General features: G+C 34.0%; 1 protein-coding gene across 3 annotated transcripts in view; it reads left to right on the plus strand.

Annotated features, from left to right (window-relative positions):
• The window catches only part of LOC150088851 (ankyrin repeat domain-containing protein 13D), a 125,931-nt gene that overhangs the window by 33,452 nt on the left and 66,057 nt on the right, over positions 1 to 26,422 (plus strand). For all 3 annotated transcript variants that reach the window (XM_090369701.1, XM_090369700.1, XM_090369703.1), the window contains exons 2-6: positions 9,395 to 9,530; positions 13,528 to 13,652; positions 19,956 to 20,001; positions 20,342 to 20,395; positions 23,521 to 23,610. In XM_090369701.1, coding sequence (XP_090225827.1) covers positions 9,395 to 9,530; positions 13,528 to 13,652; positions 19,956 to 20,001; positions 20,342 to 20,395; positions 23,521 to 23,610 — 451 coding nt within the window. The remainder of the gene's footprint in view (positions 1 to 9,394; positions 9,531 to 13,527; positions 13,653 to 19,955; positions 20,002 to 20,341; positions 20,396 to 23,520; positions 23,611 to 26,422) is intronic.

A 26,422-nucleotide genomic window follows, 5' to 3' on the forward strand; every position in this document is an offset into this window, starting at 1 on the left:
AATGCATTATCAGAGTAACAAAAACTGAATGAGAGCTGTGCACATTTTTATCTTTTTTTATTCCATTCCATCTATATTATTATTATTATTATTATTATTATTATTAGCCATATGGTGCAAGGAAGCTTGAGGCTTATGCTGCCAAAATTTCTGAATTACCCAAAGAGAGAGAGAGAGAGAGAGAGAGAGAGAGAGAGAGAGAGAGGTAGGTAGGTAGGTAGAAGGGAATCACCAAGAAAGAGAAGAATGATGATATCCAGCTCAGGACCCTGGGTGTGCCAAGCCCATACTCGGCAGATGTGAGCCCCCTGGGGATAATATACTCAAAAAAAAAATAATTCCTTGATTTCAAAATCTACATCATAAAATAATTCCACATTTTTGGATAGTCCCATATTATCAGTTATATAATTAAATTCATAATGATAACTGATAATTAATATATAATTATTCTGTGACCCTTTGATTTTTGCTGATACTAAGGACAGGAAGTGTGGAAGGAGTCAATCTCTTGGTTAAGAAGTAATAAATTCAGGGCATTGTACCAAGTTGCCATTGTAACATTGGGTCAATTTGGTGTGTCATAAAACAAATATGAGAGTGGAAGTATGTAATAGGCCAAATGACAGTGAGTATGATGGACAACTATACAGACAAATAGTGGCCCAGTAAATCAGAATGTCTTATAATGGGAATTTTAAATTTCCGGATATTGACTGTTATGCGTAAGTTGGTCACTCGTACAGTAGCAGAACATTTCTAATTTTATTATATAATTTTTTCCAACACAGAAAGGCAAAAAGAGAAAGCAGTAATCTTGATCTGATTATCAGCAAATAATCAGATCAAGACTCTTCATATATAGGAACCACCAGGTGGCAGTGATCATAGTATCGATGTGGGATGTATTTAAAGATATAAAGGGAAGGAATTTTGCTTTCACAAAGGCAGCTGCAATAGTCTTAAGATAGGTTTTTTTTTTTTTTTAATTATTTTCATTGGAACCAACCGATGCAGTTACCAACTAAAAATTCTAAATAAGAAATGTTCAGTGAACTAATTGTAGAAGCTACTAAGCTTTTTGTACCTCCTTTATTCAAGGTTTGGGCCCAAATGCAATAGATTCCATCATAGATAGATAGAATCTGCTAACCTGGGGTTAATGGAAATTATTCAAATAAAGAAGCAACAAAAGAGGTAAGCAAACATTTAGCCATAATTGTGAGAGCATCCTACAGATTGGAGTTGTGCAAATGCCTCACCTATACAAAAAAGGGTATTAAGGGACAAAGGGAGTAATACAGATATGTAAGATTGACTTCTGTTCCTGAGAAAATAATAGTCAGTGGTTAGAGAGGTAATACAGGTACATCTTGATAGAAATGTAGTAGTTATATGGCAATCACAGTTCAGATTTTTTTAGAGAAGTAGATCTTGTCTAATCAATCTGGTTAACTATTCTGATATAGTCAAAAATGAATTGGGTGCAAAACATGATTTATATATCATATACTTAGATTTCAGTAAAGCTTTTGATGCTTTTCCACATGAAAGGCTGCTGTACAAATTAGAGCGTTGTTGCATTAGGCCAGGTTACTTTTATATTGAAAGGAATAGTTGAGTAGCAGGAGACAGGTTATTAATTTCAACTGCTTTTCATGAACTAGTGTTACTAGAATCCCTCTGAGTTCAGTGCTGGGTCTCATACTGTTAAAAAAAGACCTATGGCAACTGTACAGTCCAATGAAGTTCTCTCAGTAATGGAGGCAAACTAATAGGGACAGCTCATAGGTTACTTAAGGTGGTAGAAAATGAAAAAGACCTGGGAGTAATTGTTCAGTCAGATATGAAGTTTTCTGAGCAATGCAGACAGACTGCCAGGGCAGGTCATAGGGTTTTGTCAATAATATATAGGAATTTTGCTAGCAGGGAAAAGAAGGTGATTGTCCCTCTGTATAAGGTAATGGTCAGGCCTTGAGTACTGCATACAGGTCTGGAGGCCTCATTTTAGGAAGGATGTAGATTTGTTTGAGCGTGTACAGAGAAGGACAACAAGATTGGTGAGAGGAATGAAGGGATCCTCTTACCAAGAGAGGCTTAAGTTCTGCAAATTGCAGTGGCTGGAGACTAGGCACCTGCGTGGTGATCTGATTGAGGTGTATAAGGCCTTGAATGGGTTGAGCACGCTGAATTCTGATGGGATCCTTCCACTTGTTCAGATTACGAACCTAAGGGGGCATAAATTCAAATTAAGAAAAGACAGATGTAGAATAGATGTGTGGAAATTTGCCTTTAGCCAGCGGGTGGTTAATTGCTGGAACAGACTTCCATCTGTCGTGGAAGTTGATAGGTTAAATAAATTTAAGGAGGAACTGGATAGGCATTTGGAGGGAATGGTGTGTTTTTTTTTTTTGGCTGATGCTGCATATGCTCATACACTTGCTTTCTTGCATTACATGCCACTGCTACTACTTTAAATTATACAAATTTTGCCAGCAGGACAAGGAGATTATCCTGTTATATAAGGAATTGGTTAGGCTGCATCTTGAGTACTGCATACAAGTCTATAAGTGTCATTTTAGGAAGAATCTGGATCACTACTTGGAATGACTGCAAAGAACAACAAGTTTGAGAGTAGTAGTGTGTTATAGGCCTAATAATTGTGATTAGTATACCAAACAGTTATACAGAGAAATAGAGCGGGCCAAGAAATTAGAATGTTTTATAATGGGGGATTTTAACTTTTCAGAGGTTGACTGGAATTTGTGGGTTGGTCACTCCACACAACAAGAGTTTTATAGATTTCTTCGATGACTGTTTTCTACAGTAGTATATTACAGAGGTAAAAAGAGGAAGCAATACTCTTTATTTGGTTATCAGCAGTGTTTCTACATGCATTAAGAATCTGGCAGTGATTACAGTAATAACTGCTCTCAAGGGTAAGGCTTTTACTTTTTTAAGGGTAACTACAGTGGTTTCCAACAGTTTTTTTAAATTCTGTGCAGTGGAACCAACTGATAATGTTACCAACATCAAATTCTAAATGAGAACCATTCAGGGAAGTAATCGAAGAAACTAATAGGCTTTTCATACCAACGAAAAAATACTGTTCAAGGCTTATAATCAAATGGATGTCAGGTGAACTGTTGAGACACATGACAGAGAAGAAAAGTGTATGGAATGCATATAAAATATTAGCTGATACAGAAGCCTATGGTAGATATAAATTATATATGTAATCAAGTGACAAAGGAGGTTAAGCAAGCTAAGGCAGATTATGAGAAGTCTCTGGCGAAGAATATCAAGGCAAGAAGCAAAGACTGCTATGCTTATATTAATAGTAGAAGGAAGGAGTTGAATCACATTGGGCCACTTGATGTCAGTGGGTTAACTGTTGATGACCCTGCTCAGGTTGCTGACAAGTTAAATTGATATTTTGCATCTACATTCACATATGAAGAATTCTTTGTGGGAGGAGGTCAGAAGTTTATCAAACTCCATCAGACAACTAAATTACGTTGTGATAACTGAAAGGAACATGGAAGAGGAATTGTTGAAACTGGACATAAAATGGCACCTGGGGTGGATGGGATCTATACAATCATATTAAGAGAGGCAGTAAAGGAGGTAAGCAAGCCTCTAGCTCAGTGGTTTTCAACTGGGATGCCGTGGCACCCTAGGGTGCCGCAACAACATTTCAAGGGTGCCACGTAATTTGGGTTTAAGTTAAACTTTTTTTTTTTTTTTAATTTATGTCACAGTTTACGAAGCTTAAAAAATAGGAATGAGGAGAAGATTGAAAATTTATTTATGTTTTTTATATGATTGAAGATTTCATAGAAGGGGAAACACATTTCACCATAATAATGTGAAAACCCATAGAATTCCAGCTATTGGTATTATCGCAAATGCAATAAGATCAAGTTTACTACCTGTTTGTAATTAGATGCACTAACAGAAAAGCCCAATAAACTGGAAAGTGCAAATTGTTTTTATTGTTTTATGGTGGTGATCTCCAGTAATGTGCTTTAGTAAAATGTGAGCTCATGTTGTGTTTCCAACCTAACAAAAGAATCAACTTTTCCACAAGCAGAAGTAAATATAGAGTGGTAGGGTAAGCAGATGGCAGAAGTAGTGTGGTGAAAAAGGTTAAAGAAGTAAAACTAATCTTAGAAAAAACTGGTATTCATTTTCATCACAGTAAATATGACTAAAGAGATTATTGAATAATCAACTGATATGTTTACCTATGTTGCTGTAATGATCCATGCAAACACAAATTTCAGTTACTGTGATACCCTTAATAGTAAGATGGACAAGTTTGTTATTAAGAAAATAAGACATGAAGATGATTGTCACTAAGGGGAAAAAAAAAAAAATCAAGGTGGTTATTATGGTAAAGACGAAAAAGAAGATAAAGGTGGAGGTTCCAGTAAAGAAAGAATAATTATAACTGTTCTCTCTTCAAGCAAGTCTGCTGTGAGGAAAAAAATCATCAGTATTTGGACATTTATGTAGAATATGGATTTACTTGGTGTGGAGATGAAGATAGTCCTACCTGAAATGTGTTATTTGTGATGACATATTGTCTAAAGAAGCAATGGTGCCTAGTAAATTAAAGAGACATTTAACCCAAAACCATAGCCATATGGCTAACAAGCGTAGAATGTACTTTGAGAGGCTTTTAAATTACCAAAAAAAACAGTCTAAGTTTTACCAAAATAGCCAATGTTTCTAATAAAGCTCAAGAGGCCAGCTACTTAGTAGCTCAGTTAATTGCTAAAAATATGACGCCTCACACAGAAGCAGAGACACTTATCTTCCCTGCTTGCAATGCTATAGTAAGGACACTTTGGAAGCGAAGCAGAAAATGAAGTTAAAAAAATTCCTCTTTCGAATAATAGTGATATGTCAGCAGACATAGAAGAAAGTGTATGTGCCTCTGTGAAGAAAAGTGAAATTTTTGCATTCCAAGTAGATGACTCAACGGATATTGGAAGAAAGGCTCAACTACTCGCATTTATTCACTTTGTTCATAACGATAAAATAGTAGATCAGTTTTTTTTGCTGTAAAGAACTTGAAACAACAACGACAGGCCAAAATATTTTCAATACATTAAGTACCTACTTGGAAATTCATGGTTTGTGCTGGAACTCTTGTGTGGGAATTTGTACAGATGGTGCTCCATCAATGGTCGGCTCAGTGAAAGGGTTTGTATCTTTAGTGAAGAAAGTTAAGTGATGTCATAACAAGACATTGCTTTCTTCATTGTGAAGTGCTGGTTGGGAAAACACTCAGTAGTGATCTGAAAAATGTGCTAGACACAGTTGGGAAAATGGTTAACTATATAAAAAGTAGGCCTCTTAAATCACATCTTTTTGCCAAACTTTGTGAAGATCTTGGTGCAAAACATGTTAATCTTCTCCTTCATACAGAAACAAGATGGCTTTCTAGAGGCAAAGTATTGTCAAGAGTATTTGAACTGGAGGATGAGATTCATTCTTTCTTTGCCATTGAAAAGCAAGAAGAATTTTGTATGTTACTTGCAGATGTTAATTGGTATGCCAAATTGTCTTATTTAGTTGATATCTTTGAAACTTTAAACAAAGTTAATTCCAATATGCAAGGCAAAGTTGAAAATATCTTATCTTCAACTGAGAGAATCCAATCTCTGAGAGATAAGTAAAGATTGTGGATCACCATGGTGAAGGGAAGCAACGTAGATATGTTTCCACACATTGCTACAACTAAGAATAAAGAAATAATACCATTGATTTCTGAACGTCTTGTAGCACTGGAAAAAAACATTCAGTACTATTTTCCAAACTTACATACTGAAGACTATGACTGGTTGAGGAACACATTTATTGCATCAGTTTCAAGCCATTCTAAGCTCAGTGTCATAGATCAGGAGGAGTTAATTGAAATACGTAATGATGGCAGTTTGAAATTAAAACAAAGAAGTATCTATCGAAGAATTCTGGAGAGAGATGAAGAATGAATACTCTCGTATTGCAAAAAAAGCTGTGGTAATTCTGTTGCAATTTTCTACACCTTGCTTATGTGAGTTAGGATTTTCTGTGCCTACCACTATAAAAACTCCCAAGAGGGAAAGACTACAAACGATTGAGGAAGAAATGAGAGTGTCTCTCCAGTATTCCACCTAATATCAAATAGATCTGCGAATCACACCAGGCACAAATATCTCATTGAAAAGTTATAAACCTAGTGTTTAAATACCTTCCATTGTACGGTATGTTTTTAATTTTGTAGTTATCTATAATTGATGTTTATTTAGTATTCTTATATAAAGAATAAAATTATTATATAAGTATATATAATTTGCATTATGAATTGTAATTTTGTATATTATAATAACTATTATATAGCATATATATTTTTTTAATAGTGTGTGTGTACACGCATTTTATATATGCGTACACACACACAGAATTGGATCTAACAGATATAAATTTGAGTAGGGATGCTGTTATCAAAAAAAGGCTGAAAACCACTGCTCTAGCTTGAGATCCATGGAGACCTACCCTTGGATTCAGGGATCCCCATGAACTGGTGATGTGCAAATCTATCCCAAATTCATAAAGGGAAATCAAAAGGTGACATGAGTAATTATAAATCTATCAGCTTAACGTTAAGTCTGTTTCAGCAAAAATAATGGAATCGCTAGTTAAGGAAGTAATGCACGACCATTCTGGACAGAAATGCAATTTTACTGAAGTCACAACTGACATGGATGAGCAGCTAAATGTATCTAGGCTCCCAAAGTTAATTGACAGTAAGCATTTAATGACTACAGTAAAAATGTACACAGGAGTGATAAACGCCCCAAACATCTAGGATTTCTGTCAGTTGCACAATCCTCTGCCATCCATGAGGTCAGACCTCCACACTAATCCTCAAATACAACCGGCTGAAACTGTGTAATCGTTTCCTACCTGCCCAGGCACTCCCCAAAATTCAGGCACTGCTCTGTCTTTGCTGACCGGGCTAGCCAGGCAGGTCAAGTGCCTGCTTGGCAACCCAAAGGTCGCGGGTTCGAATCCTGCCTCGGGTTTGGATCACGGTAAAATGCAAAAAACCTTGGGAGGTGCATTATGGCCACAGAAGCTGATGCGCCAACAACTAAAAAAAAAAAAAAAAAAAAAAAAAAAAACTGCTCTGTCTTGGAATTAACCTGCAGAAAATGGTTACCGACTACAAATTCCATCGTATTCTCCTCGAGTGGACTGAATCTGTTGAACTGGGATAAATTCTTCCAAATTGTGTTACGTTGTTCAGTTCTGTTTTATGCTATATTTTCCTATTTATTATAATTTCAATTTACATGTTTTATTTTTGTGTAACTTATAATATCCCATGTAACTATTAATTTTACCAATTTAATCACATGTATCATTCCTTAATGTAAAACTCCTGGCCATGTCGCAGTGATGAGAACTATTGTTTCTAGTACTTTTCCGTACTTAGCAGCAATAAAGAAGTTTATTATTATTATTATATATGTTAGAGATGAATATTTAATAGCTTTAAATCTATAATATCTTATTAATAATCGTTCTATATTTTGTCTAGTAAAATCAGTTTCGATATTTTTTGATCGCCCCTCGGATAATCTGCTAAATTTATGCAAAAAAAAATAGGATCATTCAAAGATAAACAAATCTTTGTTTTTAGTTGAAAAATTATGGGTGAGTTTCATCACTGAATTATAGTAGTACCAATATGAAATTCACTGAACTTTTTTTTTTTCATGCACAGATGTGTATATATATATATATATATATACAGGCATACCTCGAATAACGAATAAGATGCGTTCCACGAAATTACTTCGTTAAGCGAAACTTCGTTTTCAGAGGTAAAAATACTATGGCCAGAATAGGGATACGTTCCTACGTAAAGAAAATGAAAAGCTTTTTTTTCGAACAAAGAAAAGTTTTATTAAATAAACAGTCAACTTACATACAAAGTGAAATCACATTTTAAAATACGAGTCTAAAGTTGATTGTTTATGCTCTTTTTCTCTTTCATTTAACAATTGCCTATACGGAGTTATTGCATTTAACACTGATCGCTTAACTATAACACTTCTTCCTAAATCAGGATCATTTTCACTAAAAAAATTTAAAAACGTTTTCAATGTCATTTAAGGCACCTTTTTAAATCTTTGGTTGTTAACACGTTTTCGGTAGGAACTTCTTTAACTTCGTCTTCATTATCTTTGTCTTCGTTGCTAACAAGGTTTTCTAAATCTTCCATTGAAAAACCATCATCTTCTGCATTCAATAAATTTCTAACATCCTCTTCATCGACATTTTCGAAACCTATTGATTGAGCCATCTGGATAACTTCACTTCTAATTTCTTGGATGTTATTTTCTTCTTGTAGTACAACTTCTGGCCATATTTTCCGCCAAACTCCATTTAAGCATTTCTTAGTGACTTCTTTCCAAGAACTATCAATGTTTTCAATTGCGTTTTTAATGGTGTAGTTTTTCCAAAAAGTTTTAACTGTCATTTCCTCTTTATCCTCTAGTTCAGTTAAACTGCTTAATGTTCGACGCAGATAATAAGCTTTAAATGATGCTATTACTCCCTGATCCAATGGTTGAATCAGGGAAGTTGTGTTTGCTGGAAGAAACACAACTTTGACAGGAATGCATGTGTCCAACGTGTTAAGATCAGTAGGATGTCCCGGAGCATTGTCTAACAACAAAAGAGCTTTTTCTTCAAAGTTGTTTTTTTTGACAATAGTGTTTTACTTCAGGACAAAAGTGGTTAACAAACCAATCAGTAAATAACTCCTTGGTAACCCACGCTTTTCTATTTGCTTTCCATATTACAGGTAAATTCATTTTTATGTTACCTTTTAATGCCCTCGGATTTTCTGAATGGTAAACTAATAACAATTTTAATTTATAATTGCCAGAGGCATTTGATCCAAAGAGTAACGTTAAACGGTCTTTGGCTGCTTTGAACCCAGCAGCTGATTTTTCTTCAATAGAAATGAAGCTTTTTGTTGGTAGCCGTTTCCAGAACAAACCGCTTTCGTCAACACTGAACACCAAATTTGGAAAATTTTCACGTTCAATTATTTCCTTTAGTTTTTCTGGAAACTTACTTGCAGCTTCTCCTGTTAATTTTACACTATGGATCCTGGCCCGTTTTTTAAATTTCTCGAACCAACCACGAGAAGCCCCAAAGATTTCCGTAATTTCTTAAGATTTCAGGTGATTAAACTGGAATATTTTTTTTTTATGTTAAATGGGGCTTGAAATTGCCGACTTCGTTATATCGAAGCTTCGTTATCAGAGGTAACATTAACCGAGGTATGCCTGTATATATATATTTTTTTTTTTTTTTTTTTAAATAGCATAATACAGAACAAAAAGATCCCAGAGGAAGAACACCTGTAATGCTAGCAGTAACTTTAGGGCATTTAGAATCCACAAAAGTTCTTTTACGTTATAGTGCAGATGTCAATGTAGAAAATAATGATGGATTTACTGGTAAGTTAAATTTTCCTTTATTTCCCCACATTCCTTATAAAAATGTAGTTCTGATTAATCTTAACATAATTATCATATTAACCTCCAAACTGCAGCATCTGGAAAATGAATAATTATTAAAATTATTTTATGTTGTAAAATAGAATTTTCCAACATTTCAATGACTTTTGATCATGTTTGGCATAATGGCCTTCTATATAAGCTTCCATCTTATGGATTGTTGACTTTTTTTTTTTTTTGTAATTGAATATCCAGTTTTCTCTCTGACTGCTCACTGCAGGTGAGCAGTCAGAGAGAAAACTGGATATTCAATTACTGGATTTTTTTATTTTTATTTTTGTACATTAGTGACCTTCTTTGATTGGCTGGAAATTCTGTCCATAGTATTACTGAATTATAGCACATTGCACTCTACCTTCCAGTTTGAGAATAATGCTACATGAGTAATGCCCTCCAATCTGATTGACATATTTAGGTATGGAGGATGTCAAGAGCATGTTCAGTACACAAGTGTGTCATCCCGACTGTGAAATTAGACGAGGTGTTATGGTCCATGGACGTTATTTGTCTTATGGATTAAGTGTACTTGTGGTTCTACATACTGGTCTCAGAGTGTGGGACCACTAACGTTGCAGCCTACAAGCTTATGCATTTAGTAGTAACGGCAAATAATACAAGAAAACAAGCTTATGTAGCATCAGCCAAAAAAAAAAAAAAAAACTACACAGTTCACCCATCCCAACCCTCCAAGAATTTGTCTAGTTCTTCCTTGAATTTATTCAACCCATCCACTTCCACAACAGTTGGAAGCCTGTTCCAACAATCAACTACCCACTGGTGGCTGAAAGCAAACTTCCACACATCTATCCTGCAACTAGCCTTCCTCACCTTGAATTTATGCCCCCTCGTGTGTAGTTTTAGCAAGTGGAAGAAACATTCAGCTTACTCAATCCGTTCAAGGCCTGAAACACATCAATCAGATCATACCACATATGCCTAGTGTACAGATGCTGAAATTTGCAGAAATGAAGTCTTTCTAGATAAAAGCATCCTTCTTGTTCCCTTCACCAGTCTGGTTGCCCTTCTTTTTACCCATTCCAATAAATCTACATGCTTCCTAAAGTGAGACCTCCATACAATACTCAGGATGTGGTTTAACTATGGAAATAATCACCTCCTTATCCCTTCTAGCAAATTTCTATATGTTACTGACAAAACCCCATGAGCTGTTCTGTCAGCATGTCTGCCGTGCTCAGAGAATTTTGTGTCTGACTGCACAATTACCCCCAAGGTCTTTTTCATTCTCCACTAACTTAAACTGTGTGGTGCTGTGTATTACCACACAGTTGATGTTACTGCTACCCATGTGCAGTTCCTCACATTTGTCAGTGTTGAACTTCAACTGCCATTTCTCAGCCCATCAAATCAGTTTTCCTAGATCTTGTAGTAGCTCACCCTGATGACAGTCATTAACCACCCTGATATAACTTCATCAGTATTATTGATAAATATTGAAAACAACAATGGGCCCAACACTGAACCCTGGGGAACTTCACTAATAACATTAGTCCACAAAGAGCAGTGCCCATTAATAACCACTCCCTGTCTTCTTCCACATAACCATCCCTTTATCCATAGCAGTAACTTGCCGTTAATGCCATATTGCTCCAGTTTGTACAGCAGACTGTTATGTGCAACAGTATCAAAAGCCTTCCTGAAATCCAAGTATATGATGTCAAAATTATTTTTTGCATCCAGTTCCTTGGTCATTACATCATAGTAATCTATCATACTGGTTAGACGAGCCTGCTCCTAAGAAATCCATTCTGTGATTGCAGTATAATTGAATGCCTGTCCAGATGGTCCTGCATTACTTGTTTAACCGGTGATTCCATTATTTTCACGGAAACCGATGTTAGCCTACAAGTCTGTAATTACTCATTTGCTGCCTTTTGATTCTTCTTTATGAATTGGAGATACATTGGCACATCTTCAGTCTGTAGGCTCCTTCTCTGAATTCAAGGATGCTCTTATAATGATGGCTAAGCATTTGCTTATCTCAATAATATAATTTGATAGATTCCATCCACCCCCAGGTGCCTTATTTAGGTCCATCTTCAACAATTTCTCGTCCACTTTTTTTCAGTTATCACAAAGTCATTTAGCTTGTCATTAGAGTATAAAAACTTCTGGTACCCCCTTCCCTAAGGAATTCCTCAAGTGTGAATGTAGACACAAAATACCTATTCAATTTGTCTGCAACCTAAGCAGGGTCATCAACTGTTAACTCATAGACATCAAGTGGCCCAGTGTGATTCAATCCCCCTCCTTCTACTGTTAATATAAGCATAGAAGTCCTTGCTGGTTTCCTTTGCATTCTTTGCCAGAGACTTCCCATAATCTGTCTTAACTTGCCTAACCTCCTTTGTGACTAGATAACAGACTAATGTATATCTAGCATAGGCTTCTGTATCACCTGATAATTTTTACAAGTCCCATGCACTTTTCTTTTCTTCCACATGTCTTAATAATTCACCTGACATCCATTTAAGTCTAAGCCTTGAACAGTATCTTTTCATTGGTGTGAACAGCCTAGCAGCTTCTTTAATTACTTTCCTTTTACTCCTGACAGTAGTTATGCCTTTAATTAAATCCCACATCCGGACACTGTGATCACTGCTGATAATCAGATCAAGAGTATTACTCCCTCTGGTTGCCTCTCGAACATGCTGCTATAGAAAACAATTGTCCAATAAATCCACAAAGGTCTTGCGAGTGACCAACCCACAATATCCAGTCAACATCTAGAAAGTTAAAATCCTCCATTACAAGACATTCTGATTTTCCAGCCCATTCTATTTCTCTGTATAGCTGTTTGGTATACTCATCCTAGTCATTAGGCCTATAATACACTCCTCAATTTTGTTTTCCCAATGCTTATATCACACCAAACTGACTCAACATTGTGCTTATCGCCCATGTCACCTGGATGCACTGCCTTAAATATAATATGCTTCTTAACTAAAAGTATAACCCCTCCACCTCTCCTGTCCTCTCTGTTCTTCCTGCATACATTGTACTCCCCATATTCAAATTCGGCATGACTTATGTCTGAGTGATACCATGTTTCTGCTGTTCCTACAGTGGAGTAGAATTTGATGATTTAATCAGTACTTCAAATTTATTTACAATGCCCCTGGAATTAGTTTATATGCAAGTGTATATGCACATGTTCTTACTTGTAGTTACCCTAACACAGCCCATTATATTTATTTGTTCCATGATGATCTACAGCAGCATCTAAAGTCCCAGACATATGCACTTTTGATATATGCAGCTTTCCATTCTGCTGCATATATCAAAAGTGGCAATGGAAGAGTCACTTTCCTCTCTACCTGCAACTCCAGTTAAGCTGTTTGTCTGTGTATTTCCTACCCCCCAAGCAAGCAAGCAGTTTTCTGGCCCCCTATCACTGCCTCGATAGCATTTGTAAAAACTTGTAGAATGCTTGTGCAGTGATATTGTGGACAAATCTGACCCTACTTTAGCAGTTTCATGAAACGATCTCTGCACCTTCCAACACAGCAAAATCAAATATTGTGAAATCGTGGTTTGAAAAGAATACAGTGACCATCACAGAGCCTCGACCTCAACCCAATTGAACATCTTTGGGATGAATTGGAATGGAGAATTAGAGCAAGCTCAAGTTAGCTCATGCATTACAAGAGTTTATGAATGCTTTATACTTTCTACCAAAAATTAGTAGAACATCTTCCACAATGCATGGAAGCACTCATTTTGGCAAAAGGTCAGCATTTCTCTGAATAAATACAGTACATGTTATTTTCATAACTACAAGAGTCTCATGCTTTTGATTGATTAATTTAAATGTTAACTGGTATTATTGTTTATGTAATTTGGAAATTATTATTAGTGAACAAAATCAGATTGGTTGAGTAGGTAAAAGAAGCTGATTGGTAATAATTATCATTCACAGTTGTTCATGAAGCAGTGAGTACCGGTGATCCTGAACTAGTCCAAGAAGTACTTGAAAAGCGCGATTTTCAAAGGTATAGCAGCCGTGTAGGTGGTATACCTGAACTTTTGAAAAAAATAAGAGATGTAAGTATTATCTAGTGATTAAATTATGTCTGTAATCTTATATAACATATAATAGTAATTTTTATTGGCAAATAAAAGTAAAAATAACTGGAAATTAATTATTCTTTGTGTACAATGTCATTGACAAAGAGGTATCCTTCCAATGAAGGTACCCTTCCAGTGACAAAGAGGTAAAGGACAAAAGAGACAAGAAGATGAAGACCTAAAAGAGAAAAATAATAAAAGGCAAAAAGTAGCTTTCATAAGACCTTTTGAATTATAAATAATTGAATCTGCACAAATAATATAATAAAATTTAATAGCAATAATATGTAACTATTTTTAGAGTTCATAACATATGTTTTGCTTGGACACTGAGGAGTATATATGAATGTATACATTTTTCAAGATCATTTCAAAATACGTTTGACAAATCTTCCAATAAATTCTACCATCTCTTATGTGTGTTTCTAAGTAATTGTAGATGCAATTATAGATTACAGCATAAAAATAGATTTTAAATTTGGAAAAAGAGATTAACATTAGTAGTGGCATATTGATGCAAGACAGCAAGCTTATACATTATTGGCCATTATTGTCTGATTTTGGCTTATAAAAGCCAAAATGTTCTGGAATTCAGATCCAGATTGAATAGTTGATGAAATTGAATAGAGCAACAAATAACAGATGTAGAAGATAGTTTCACATAAAAAAGTAAGATTTTTATTTCTTTTGTATTTTTTATTTTATTTTTTTTTTTTTTTTGCATTTTTTTTAATTTTGATCTGATTTTTGTAATAATTTCACTCTAATATTAGACAACCAAGCAAAAATAAGAACAAATTATATTTGAAAGCATTATATGCAAAGTTTTCATTTTTAAATTTTCAAAATTTTGTGAAAAAAAACTTGCTGCACAGAGCCCACACAGTGCTTATAAACTCGTGAAGGAGAAAAGGGTTAATAAATTAAGAAAATTAAATATTATGAAAGAAAGTTAAAAGTTTAATGATTTTTATTATTCAAAACAATTGAAAAATTTTTATCAATTAATGAACAAAATGGGTGGGTACATAAGAAAGAATTTCCTATTTTAAACTGGAATTTTCAAAAATCCCACATTAGGAGAAATATGGTAACATTATGGCTAGTGGTGGAATTTGGGATTTTTTAATGGCCATTACTTTGTAATAAATGATGGGACTTGCTTATGCATTATATCAGTTATGTTGACCTTTCAAAAGTTAAGTATATCTTGGTTTACGGGACAGAAACAGTGCATTATCTCTTGATATTTATAAATGTTTATGCATTCTCAACTGGACTTCTAGGAGATTTGAGACAGTGTATAACACATTGCATCCCAGTTATGGAAAGGAGTAGAATACTCTTTTTTTCTTTTCTTTCTTTTTTTTTTTTTTTTTTTTTATGGTTATCTGTTTATAATGATAGTTGTTTCTTGATTTTATCAAGAACTGTATCTATAGATAGATTTATACTTGTTTGAAACTGTATTGATGATAATACCAAGGTATGGTATAACCCTTTTCCTGTTGGGGAACATTGTTAGGCAGCTGCAAGTTTGATTATGGTTTTATTGTGTTTAGGGTAGCCTGTGTTTAAAAACTTCTTTGTGAAAAGTTAGAGCTCAGAATCCAAATCACTATTTGATGAAATATTTGGATGCCTAAAGTATATAGTTTAATTTACACAATACACCACAATATTACAAATAACTATAACTTTATTCTGTGAAGAATTTACTTAGCTGAAATTGGTACAAAAAGAGGTGAGGCAATGGATATTGATGCAACCTGGATATTTTTTTAATGGGCAAATATTTTTTGATATTTTGTTTATAATAAGTAATGGGTCTTGGTTATGCCTGGAAGCAATTCTAATGACCTTGTTAAAGGCTAGTTGATTTATGTGGGCATAATAAATATAGCATTTATTATGATAAATGCTATATTTATATATATCAATCAGCAAACAGGAATTACCCAAACATATCATAACAAATACCATCTGTTGTGCAGCTGTCCATTATTGATTCTGGTAAGAATCAATAATAGACAGCTGCACAACAGATTGACACCAGACAATAGATTAAGTCCATTCCATCGTGTATGCGTGCGTTGCACCACACATTAGTGAGATTAGAATACTAGCTCTTTTTCAGATTGGTATGCTGATCTGCTTATAGGTTGTTGTCCCTGATAAAAAAAAAAAAAAAAAAAAAAGTAGCCGCCATTACAGAAACAGTCAGGTGAAATTTTTCCATTCTATTCTTTGCATAGTATGTTACTTTCATTGCCAACTAAGAGGTGCCATTGACTTGACCATCCTCCATTTCCCCTGAAGTCAGAGCATTTCAGCATTCATCACAAACACCATGACCTGACTTAGTCCTGTATTGCAGATCTTAGAAAAACTAACTAACATTCCTTTGATAATACCACTGTAGTTGATTCTGTACACAGTCAATCCCATTAATATTGCTTTGGAGGAACTAGCCACAGGATGTCTAATTTGTTGTTAGAAGCTAACACCTGACTACCAATAGGTGGGAAAACTTTCCATTTAGAAGCATTAGAGATACAGCAAAATGAGATGAGTGGAAGTATTACTCTATTTTCAGCATTCAAAAATTCCCCCAGCTCTTATTATTGCTCCTCCTGACCACCATGTGTACTGTACAGATAGTTCACCATGTGAACTATCTGTACAGTAAAAGCTTTGAATATAAGTGTGATATTCAAAAATAAATAAAATGGCAATTCGAAGACAACTATTCAATCACTTCACTTTTAACTGTTAAAGCTGAAATTTAGCAAGCTTTAGCACTTAATGAAAAATCACATATTTGCATTAAATGTGTACATTAACTGTCTTAATGCAGTTTAAATACAGGCTGTGGATTTAGATTTAAAGTATGTTGCATCAAAAGTATTGGGACATACCTTCATTTTTCAGGAATGACCCATCAAAGGAATTCATTTTTCCATTTTTGAGGGCATAAACACCCTCAGCAATGATTTTAAACATGACCACGAAGGCTCATAGCTTTTTGATCAAAATACAAGTCTCATTGCAATGTGAATATGGGAGTACAACAGGTATCACATTGGATTTGGGAACATGACAGATCTCATCGCACTGTGAATTTTGGAGATGACAAGGTCTCTATACGCTGGATTTTGGAGTTTTATGCCTTCTCCAATGCTGCAATGTAGAACATTGTATGCAATTACAAGCAGATGGTTATGCAAGAGGCAGACTATCAGTTGGTCTTCATTCCTTAATGAGAAATAGCTGAGGACAGTCATGTGTTGAAAGACAAATTGTATTAAAAAGTTGCCAAAATATTTCACAGAAAACCAGTATGTACAAGGGGTTTCCGAAAAGTAAGGTAACGCATTTTTTCTCTCGATGATGTTTAATAATACAAAGTTGAGATTACACACCAAGAAATAAGTGAACATGCACTACTTCTCCATAAAGTCTCCAGTTTTATTGATGCACTTGTTTCAGTGATGGATCAGTTTATATATACCAGTACTGAAGAAGTCCATGCCTACACACAGTAACCAACATCGCACCGCCTGATAAACTTCCTCATTTGTAGTAAAATGCTTTCCTGAAAGGTGTTTTTTCAGAGGGCTGAACAAATGGAAGTCTGAAGGCACTAAGTCTAGGCTGTAGGAGAGATGTGACAGAATTTCCCAATGATTACAGTGCAACAAAATCACGGTGCTTGTCAGGAAGCCTGGTCGTTTGCGTCAAATGTTGATTTTCAGTTTTTCCAACGTTTCACAGTAAAGCTGTGAATTGATTGTTCCTCCCTTCAGCAAGAAATCCACCAACAGAACACCTTGGTGATCTCAGTACACTGGCCATGACATCAGGCCTGCCCGCCAAATGTTGATCTTCAATGTTAACACGGCCTGCTTTAAATTCATTGTACCAAAAACACACCTGCTTCTTTGTCATCGCCTTTTTGCCATATACAGCAACCAGTTTATGGCGAATGTCACTTGGTGAAGACCTTTTTGCTTGCAAAAAGTGAATAACTTCACAAACACCAGTTTTGGACCACACTCGCACGGTAGCCACCATTTTGCAATTGGAATCTGCTGTGAGGCAACAGTACCGCAACACTGTACCGGCAATCTTTTTGAACGTTATTAACAAGTCTATCTGTCCACCGCATTTCATCTCATTCCCTTTCACCATTATTAAGAAAAAAATGTGTTACCTTACTTTTCGGAAACCCCTCGTATAAGAGACTACGTGTATATATGTATGCATCGTTGCACCAGTAAGGATTCTGATGGAAGAACTTATTAGGATATCTGTATATCGGTTTATAATAATATGTGCTTGCTAGGTGAAGCTTAAGAAGGATTTTTGCATAATTTTTTGCCTAGCATTGAGTTATTCATTCTTAAGCATGGCTAGCAAAACAAAACAAACAATGTACTTATTGTGTTTGCAGAAATCTTGTTTATGTAATCCAAATTACTGACATACTGAACTCTTAAGTCCCTAATTGCCAGTCATAATACACAGCAGCAGTTAGAGCTTGGTGCGGTGCTGCTCGGAGAAAACTTTCATGGAAGAATATAAACATGTTTACTGGATTAGTAAAGCAGGACCTTCATGCTTTTTGTATGATAACAAATGAGTTGCAATTAGTAACTGGTATCAGGACATAAGAAATAGTTTTATTTATTTATTTTTCCATAAAATATTTAACAGGTTTTATCCATAGTAAACATTTTTTATAATTTAGAGATCTTTCTTTAGCTGTGAAGAATGCAATAGAAATCTTAGGCTCTTTTGTTTCCCTTAGTGAAACTTTTCTCTTATTTTTGCTTCCATCTACCAAAGGGTGTATATAACTTTAATCCAGCCTTAACATTAGATATCATAGACCACCTTAAATTTTTACTAAGGTCTAAAATTTAAGGAAAGCTTAGACAAATTATTAGAGGGATGGGCAGATCATGTGGGTATGGTTTTCTCTGTTTTTTTTTTTTTTTTACCTACGCTACGTAAACTTGCTTCCTTACATCATTTGTCACTACTAATACAGTAAGTCCCCAACACATGTAAGAGATACGTTCCAAGACTTCTTGCATAAGTCGAGTTTTATGTAACTCAGGAATGACTAATAAAATATTGCTACTATATCCCTGATATGCAAAATTACAAAACCACATAATATCCTCAGAAGAATGAAGAAAAATAGTTATATTTTTCAATTAATTTGTTATAATATTAGTTATATATTTTTAATTAGTTCAGTTAAAAACTTTATCTGGGGACAGTGGTTGAAGTAGCCAGCATGGCACATAAGAAAAGAATGCATGTTATTGTACTGTAAAAACTGATATGTATTTCATAGTCTTGGTTATTATAGTTGATTTCATTGGTGCCAATCCCTTCACCGCTTCACGTATTCTCTCTTTGTCCTTTATTATTGTGTTCACTGTTGACACTGACAAATCTAAATTATGCATGTACTTGTTAATGTTTGACCATTTTCATACATTGTTATTGTTTTAATTTTCTGATCTGACTCTATCACTTTCCTTTTCTTAGTAGAGTTACTAATACTGTTCTCACCTATTCTCTTTGTGAGTACCATGATAACAGTCAAAATGAAATTTTCTGTAAAAAACTTCCCAGGGTTAAGGAGGAAACACTATTATCATCCCACGCGAGCTCACATTTTACTAAAATCACATTTCTGGAGGTCACTACCATAAAACAATAAAAACAATTTACACATTCTGGTTTATTGGGCTTTTCTGTTAGGGCATTCATTATAAAGGGGTAGTAAACTTGATCTTATTGCATTTGCGATAATACCGATAGCTGGAATTCTGTGGGTTTTTACGTTATTATGGTGAAATATGTGTCCCCTTCACTGAAATCTTCAGTCGTATAAAAACATAAATTTTCAGAATCTTCTCTTCATTCCTATTTTTTAAGCTTTGTACAGCTTCATAAATTCGTTCCTCCGTATCTCACTTGTGCAATTTGTGCGTGCCATGTTCATCATTATTGATTCCTTAATTATTATTTTTTTTTTTTTTCCTATTTTAAATTTTACAATCCTAAAAAAAAAAAAAAAAAAAAAAAAAATTGAGTGAAAAAAAATTTACTTAAGTCCGAATTTGCATAACTCGGGCTTATGTAAGTCAGGGACTTACTGTACTAAAATTAAAGTTTGTCATACATTTATTTTTAAAGGCTCATCTTCCTGTTTTGTTCCTTGAAAGTTTTAATTTTTTTTTTATTATTTTATTCCTGTAGACACCTGACTTCTATGTGGAAATGAAATGGGAATTCACAAGTTGGGGTATGTTGATACTTTTTTTTTTTTTTAACTTTTTTACTTTCTTTAAACTTTCTCTGTACTGAACTAATGTTTCATGCAAACACTGCATTTATTTTTGATAATCTTTGTTTATATTTGTTATGTTATTTCTTCATAAAATAAGTGTTTAATGAAATATGATTTTTTAATAAAGGTCTGTTACATGAAGGTTTAGTAAAAAAAAAAAAAAAAAAGTTAATTTTAACTGGATTTAATTTTCAAAATAAAAATTTCTTTATTGTGTGTATATGTTTTTTTTTTTTTTTTTTTTTTTTAACTTTTTAGTATTCTTTACAATGTTAAATTTTATTTTGCTTTGCAGTGCCTCTAGTTTCAAGGATGTGTCCTAGTGATACATACAAAGTGTATAAAAGTGGTAAGAACTTTTATTATATAAATTTTTAGCAATATTTAATTATATTTTATTTATTAATTATACAAGGTCTGCAATAATAATCTTGTCATATTAAAAATACAAGAAGGCAATGGAAAAGTGGGCTATAAAATTAAAGCAGCATTAAAGTATTTAAGAGTTGTGCATTTTAGAAAAAAAATTTTCTATCCGCTATCCACTAGTAAAATTTTTAGAAAAAAATTTTACTAGTGGATAGGCATCCTATCCACTATTGAGCATAGGTTTTCCTGTTATTCTTTGTGGTGTATTTGCTGGTATGGTCTGGATTTCTTCTTGTATTTGATCCTTTAGTTCAATAATATTCTGAATATTATTAAGTTCACTTTGCTTATCCTCCACAGGAGAATTCACGCATGCTTAAATATAGGGATCTTGTGGTCACGATCTCTAGATTTTGAGGGACAACGTGGTTTGGAAACAAGTGCTGCAAATTATTTATCAGTGCTCTGGCTCTATGTCATCCCAGCTTGCTGGAACCATATCTGTTTACAGTATTGTATGAAGACAATACAACTCCAGTGTTAAGAAATTTTATAGCCTATTGATGTCATGGTTATTGCATCAAAAATGGTTATCTGATGAAACAGTAAGCTGAAAGTGAACTTCATCTGTCTAATTTTTAAAACAATAGAAACAAAAAGATAGTAATACAAGTTAAATTGCTTTTACTAATATTTTATTCTTTGATGTGACATTTAATGATAAAAATGAAAATGAACTGAATGATGGTCAAGAATCATTGTGGTCAAACAAAACAGTCCTTTCAAAAATTATATAGGAGGGTGAGGTTCAGGTATTTTGGGAAAGTATCTCATGATATCAAAACATTTGCATGCATAGAACAATTGCTCATCTGAAGTTTTGTTTTAGGAGCATTAGCAACTAAAGTCATATTGCTCCGAGGATATACGGTGGTCATTCCCTGACCTTTCCGCATCCTCCGTATTTGGTGGTGAAGGGCTCGAACCCCAGTCTAATCAAGAAGTGTATGCTATGCATTGCTGCTCCTGCCCACCTGGTTACGGAGGCACCTAATTTCTTATAAGTGAAATGTCTGTCTGTAATTTAAATTCTATCATTTTCAAATAAAATTTTCTATTTTTGAAAAACAATATTGGAAATGTTGATGTTTTAATTAGTTTTGTGAAAACGGGTTAGCATCTGACAGTAGTGTTACACACTTTCTCTCTCTGCAAAGTTATCAAGAATTGGTTCCTTGTGGTGTGAGAACATTGACAAAACTTTTTTTTAGGTATCATTGCAGGCTTGATCTTTAGCACAAACAATTTTGGTGTTTCAATTCTGATTTTTAATGTTGATGCCACGGGTTGTCACCAGTACATCACAAAAAAATTATTAACTTCAACATTACAATAAAGCAAATGTCAGCTAACTCATCAGTGATTGTGCATTGATTGGCCTTTTCCAAGGTCAACTTTACAAATGACACTGCAACTGTTTTGGCTGTTCATAGTGTCCATGGAATATGTACTTTTACATATGCCACACACATTAAACTTTAACAATTGAGAGCACATTGGATAAGTTGTTATTGATGCATGTGTATAATTCTGGACAACCCTATTTGCATAGAAAATATCATTTATTAAATAAGTAATATTTTATTAATATAAATATTTATTTTAATCTGTCATTATAAATAGAATCAAATAGTTGCTTTCATTTTTACTTTCAACTTTCCATTGATTTCGGGATTTTTTTTTTTTTTTTTTTTTTTTCAAATAGAATTCTCAGAGAGCTACTTTATTTTCCATTGATTTCAGTGGACTTCCTGATAGTAAGTTAGATATAAAGCAAAAAATAAGCAGATTATTTAGTTTCAGCAAGTCTGGCACAATACAGTAGAATACAATTATTCACAATTTTTTCACTTTTAATTTTACTCAGAGATTGACACATTTAATATTTACATGTGAGAAACAACTACCACATAAATATAATAAAATCATGATTCTGCTTATATAGAGCATTATGAATAAAACAAAGAAGAGTAAATTTTAATTTGTGGACATTTTATTATTTTTAATCAGAATTTTAATGCACCCCTTCAGTGTGGTCAATGTATAATAGAAAAGTGGCATAGATAATTTAACCAGCCTTCTTGGGTTTTTACACAAGAAGGAAAATACTTTATGAAAAATGGGCTATAAAATTAAAGCAGCATTAAAGTATTTAATAATTATGCAATTTTGAAAAAAATTTTACTTTTTGAGTACAATACTTTAAATATGGCCTCACCCTATCCACTATTGAGCATAGGTTTATGCTCACATCAAACTTAGTGTTTAAAGAACACTGAGTTTAAAGAACTTAGTGTTTAAAGTACACTGTTCTTTTTATCTGTAGTAGTCCCTCAATTTAACTTATCCATAAATGTAGGCTTTCTCTGTACAATTTGATAAACTCTGTAATAAATTCTTTAGATATTTTAACAGCAATTCACAAAACTAGAAATAAAGCATGAACTGCACATTAACTGCAGATTATTTTTGTAATGATCCAGGTTACCACTTTTGACAAGTGAGGAAATATGCTAATCCAAATCAGACAGAAACTGAAAATGAAAAGGGATGTTGTGATGAATATACATCACAGAAATCAAAAGCTAGTGAGGTATTTAACACCCTTCAGATCACTATTAGATAGGCCAAATCACAAGAAGAATTGAATATGAACCAACTGATATGTTTGAAAAAAAGACTGACATCTTCAAGCACAGAAACATTAGAAATTATTTTAATTAAATTAAAACTGTATAAGCATGTAGTGCACATAATGCATAAATCTTAAATACAAATATTGTAATTTTTGCCCATTAATTTATTTTTTCTGCTTCTCTTTTATGCTATATATATAGTGCATTTAAATCAATTATGCAGAAATATTGACTGTCTGAAATACCCTTGGTCCCAATTGTTTCAGATAACCAGGATTCTTCTGTAATTCTCTATCATTATGTCACCTTATACTCTTAAATATTTATGTAAAATTTTTCTAAAATTTTTTTTAATATCTCCTTGTACTCTTAATATTTGTATGTAAAAGTTTTCATTTTCATTTCCCAGGGTCTAGTGTTCGAATCGATACTACACTTTTGGGATTTGATCAGTCAAACTGGCAAAGGGGTAGTAGAAGTTATATTTTTAAAGGGCATGGTAAGTAGTATTATCATCTATTAGTGGTGTGTGTGTGTGTGTGTGTGTGTGTGTGTGTGTGTGTGTGTGTGTGTGTGTGTGTGTGTGTGTGTGTGTGTGTGTGTGTGTGTGTGTATTGCTTATATCTCCTTTCTTCCTGACAATCACCCCTTATTTCATATTTCTTCTACTTTGATTTTTTACTATTTTGATTTTCAAGCCAGTCTCTTCAGTAGCTTCTAAATTTAGGATTTTAATGTGAATTTTGGCAGTATTTTGCCTCATATAATTCTAAATGCTTTTGTTCCAATTTACTACTCTTCCATTTTTGTATTATTTTTGCCTCTCCTGTTATGTATTGTTTTATTTTAATATTTTCACACACAACGGACAGTATATGCTGTTTACCCTGTAAAAGTTTAATGTTTGATTCTGTTTTAACTTACAAGGAAAAATGAATGAAAACATTGCCTTTGTGGAGTAGTTTAGTTCTCTTGCTGGTTCTGTTTACTGCATATGATACCTTTTACTAAACTGCATTCAAAATCAGTATCATTAGCGAATTGCTTGCCCTAATTCTAAAGAAAAATTATATATTAAAAAAATGCTAGATGGCTTTATGCCATACATTTTCCTCATTCAGCAAATATATTCTAATTCACTTCAAAAAATGAATGATGTGATTTTGATATTAAAGTCAGTGAGATCCATGTCTGTCTATGACCTTCTAAAACCCTTACTTTTTGTAATAGAATCTGAACTATTGCTTCTTCCAACCACCATTCCTATCACTAGTCCCCACCCCATTACCCTGGGATTCCCTTTTATTTAAACATAGTATTTGGGCATATATCTTCTCCAGTATTCTAAATTAGGATGTCAGAGACTTCCTAATTTAGAATCTGCTTCTTTTGATCTACTTTGGCTCTGTAGGGTTAGGAAAAGAATAATCTGTGGTATGCATATGTACTAAATCCCTATACTACCATTTGCTTTATTGTTTTACCTTCATTTGTACAGTAAGCTATTATGGCAGTCTAACTCCCCTAACAGCTGACTATACAAGGCCTGTTAAGGTTCTTTAAACTTTTATACCTCCAAATTTGAGAGCAATTCCAGCTTCTTTCTAGACTCAGTTCTGTGCAAATCCAGCCAAGCAATCTGTTGTTGAATTTAGGTGTGGAATCCATGTTACTATCATTCTCCTCCCGTGTGCCGTTTTTTTCCCCTCTTTCAGTTAGATATTAGATTCACAAATAGTAAAATTTTCCAATCATCTCGCTAGATAGATGTACTTCGTTTTATTAATTTTTAATTTTAGTTAATTAATTTAACTTAATATATGAGGTGTGACAATAAAGTTCCTGGACTGATGCTGTTGCAGTCATGTTCAATGAGTTTGAAAATAAACAGAAGTGGTATGTTGTAGTTCAAACTTCCTCCAACAGATGGTAGAACAGATTGCCCATTAGGCTGACAGGTTGCAAGTAACAACCAGTTTTGTTAGTAGTGCTAACATTTCATGTCATGATTTTGTTTTAAACTTTGTCAAATTCTGCATGAAGATTTAGGGAAAAGGAAGGTCTGGACAAAATTTGTACCTCACAGGTGAGCAGAAGCAACGAAGAGTGTCATGTGAAGACTTCATCCAGACTTGTGAAGACAGTCCTAATCAGGACAATGCTGATCATGTTTTTTGACAAACAAGGTGTGATTCACTTGGAATTTGTACCTGAAGGGAAGAGTCAGTACTGTGTTCTATGTACAGGTGCTTTGAGTGAAAGGCAGCTGGTTCTTGTTGCATGACAGTGTCCCTGTCCATTCCACACTTGTGAAGACATTTCTGATGAAACATTGTACAGATCAAATGTCCACCCTACTCTCCCTATCTGGCACCAGTGGACTTCTTCCTCTTTCCCAAGGTAAAAATTGTCCTCAAAGGAAAGAGATTTCAGGATGTTTGAGGACATGAAGAAAAACATAACTGCCAAACTGAACATCCTCTCTTTGGATGCCTTCGGTGACTTTTCATAAACTTTTAAAACAGTGTAATAAGTGCATTCAATCAGGCGGTGATCGTTTTTGAATAAAAATAAAATCATTTTTGAGCTCCTTCACTTTGTGTTGTTTTTATTGCACCAGTCTGGGAACTTTATTGCCAGACCTCATAATTCATTTGTCAATGGTAAGCCTATTTCGCTTTCAAAACAAAAAATATACCCAGAAATATCTGTCCTGAGTGTGGAAGAACCACTTATCTTTTTTTCTTACAAAATGTTTTTGTCAGAATTTAAATCCATTGCCATTGGCTGATTTCATCTGAGGCCAAAACTATGGACCAGCTTTGTCTAGTGCACACATCCAGCTATAGTGATTTTCAGATGTTCCTTTCTAACTTTATTTCCCTTCAGTCAGTGATTTCCGTAGTTTAACTTCCAGCATGTCTTCCAGTTTCCAAATCCTGCTGCCACCAGCACTTTTGCTGTGGATTACCTTGGACTAGTATGCATTTCATCCCCATAAATATTTATAGTTATCTGTTTATAACAGTCATAAAAATTGGATTTAATTATGCAGAATGGTGTTGTTTTATAATACTATTCTGCATACTTAAATCATATCATTAATGTGATCAGTTACAACTAACCATTATAGTCTTTTGAAGATCAGCAGTCTATTGTGTTCTTAAACTTGTTGAATGCTTTAGCTGAACTTATAGAAACTGTACTGAAATAAAGCACCTTTATAACACAGTTCTTATCCTCTGAATTCCCAATTATATATTTGATCTTAAGGAGATTTTTGCTTTAAGCTGGTTAATATTATCAATTAA

This window comes from Mastigoproctus giganteus, chromosome 3, assembly GCF_048544385.1.
Source record: "Mastigoproctus giganteus isolate SK-2022 chromosome 3, ASM4854438v1, whole genome shotgun sequence".
Taxonomy (NCBI): domain Eukaryota; kingdom Metazoa; phylum Arthropoda; class Arachnida; order Uropygi; family Thelyphonidae; genus Mastigoproctus; species Mastigoproctus giganteus.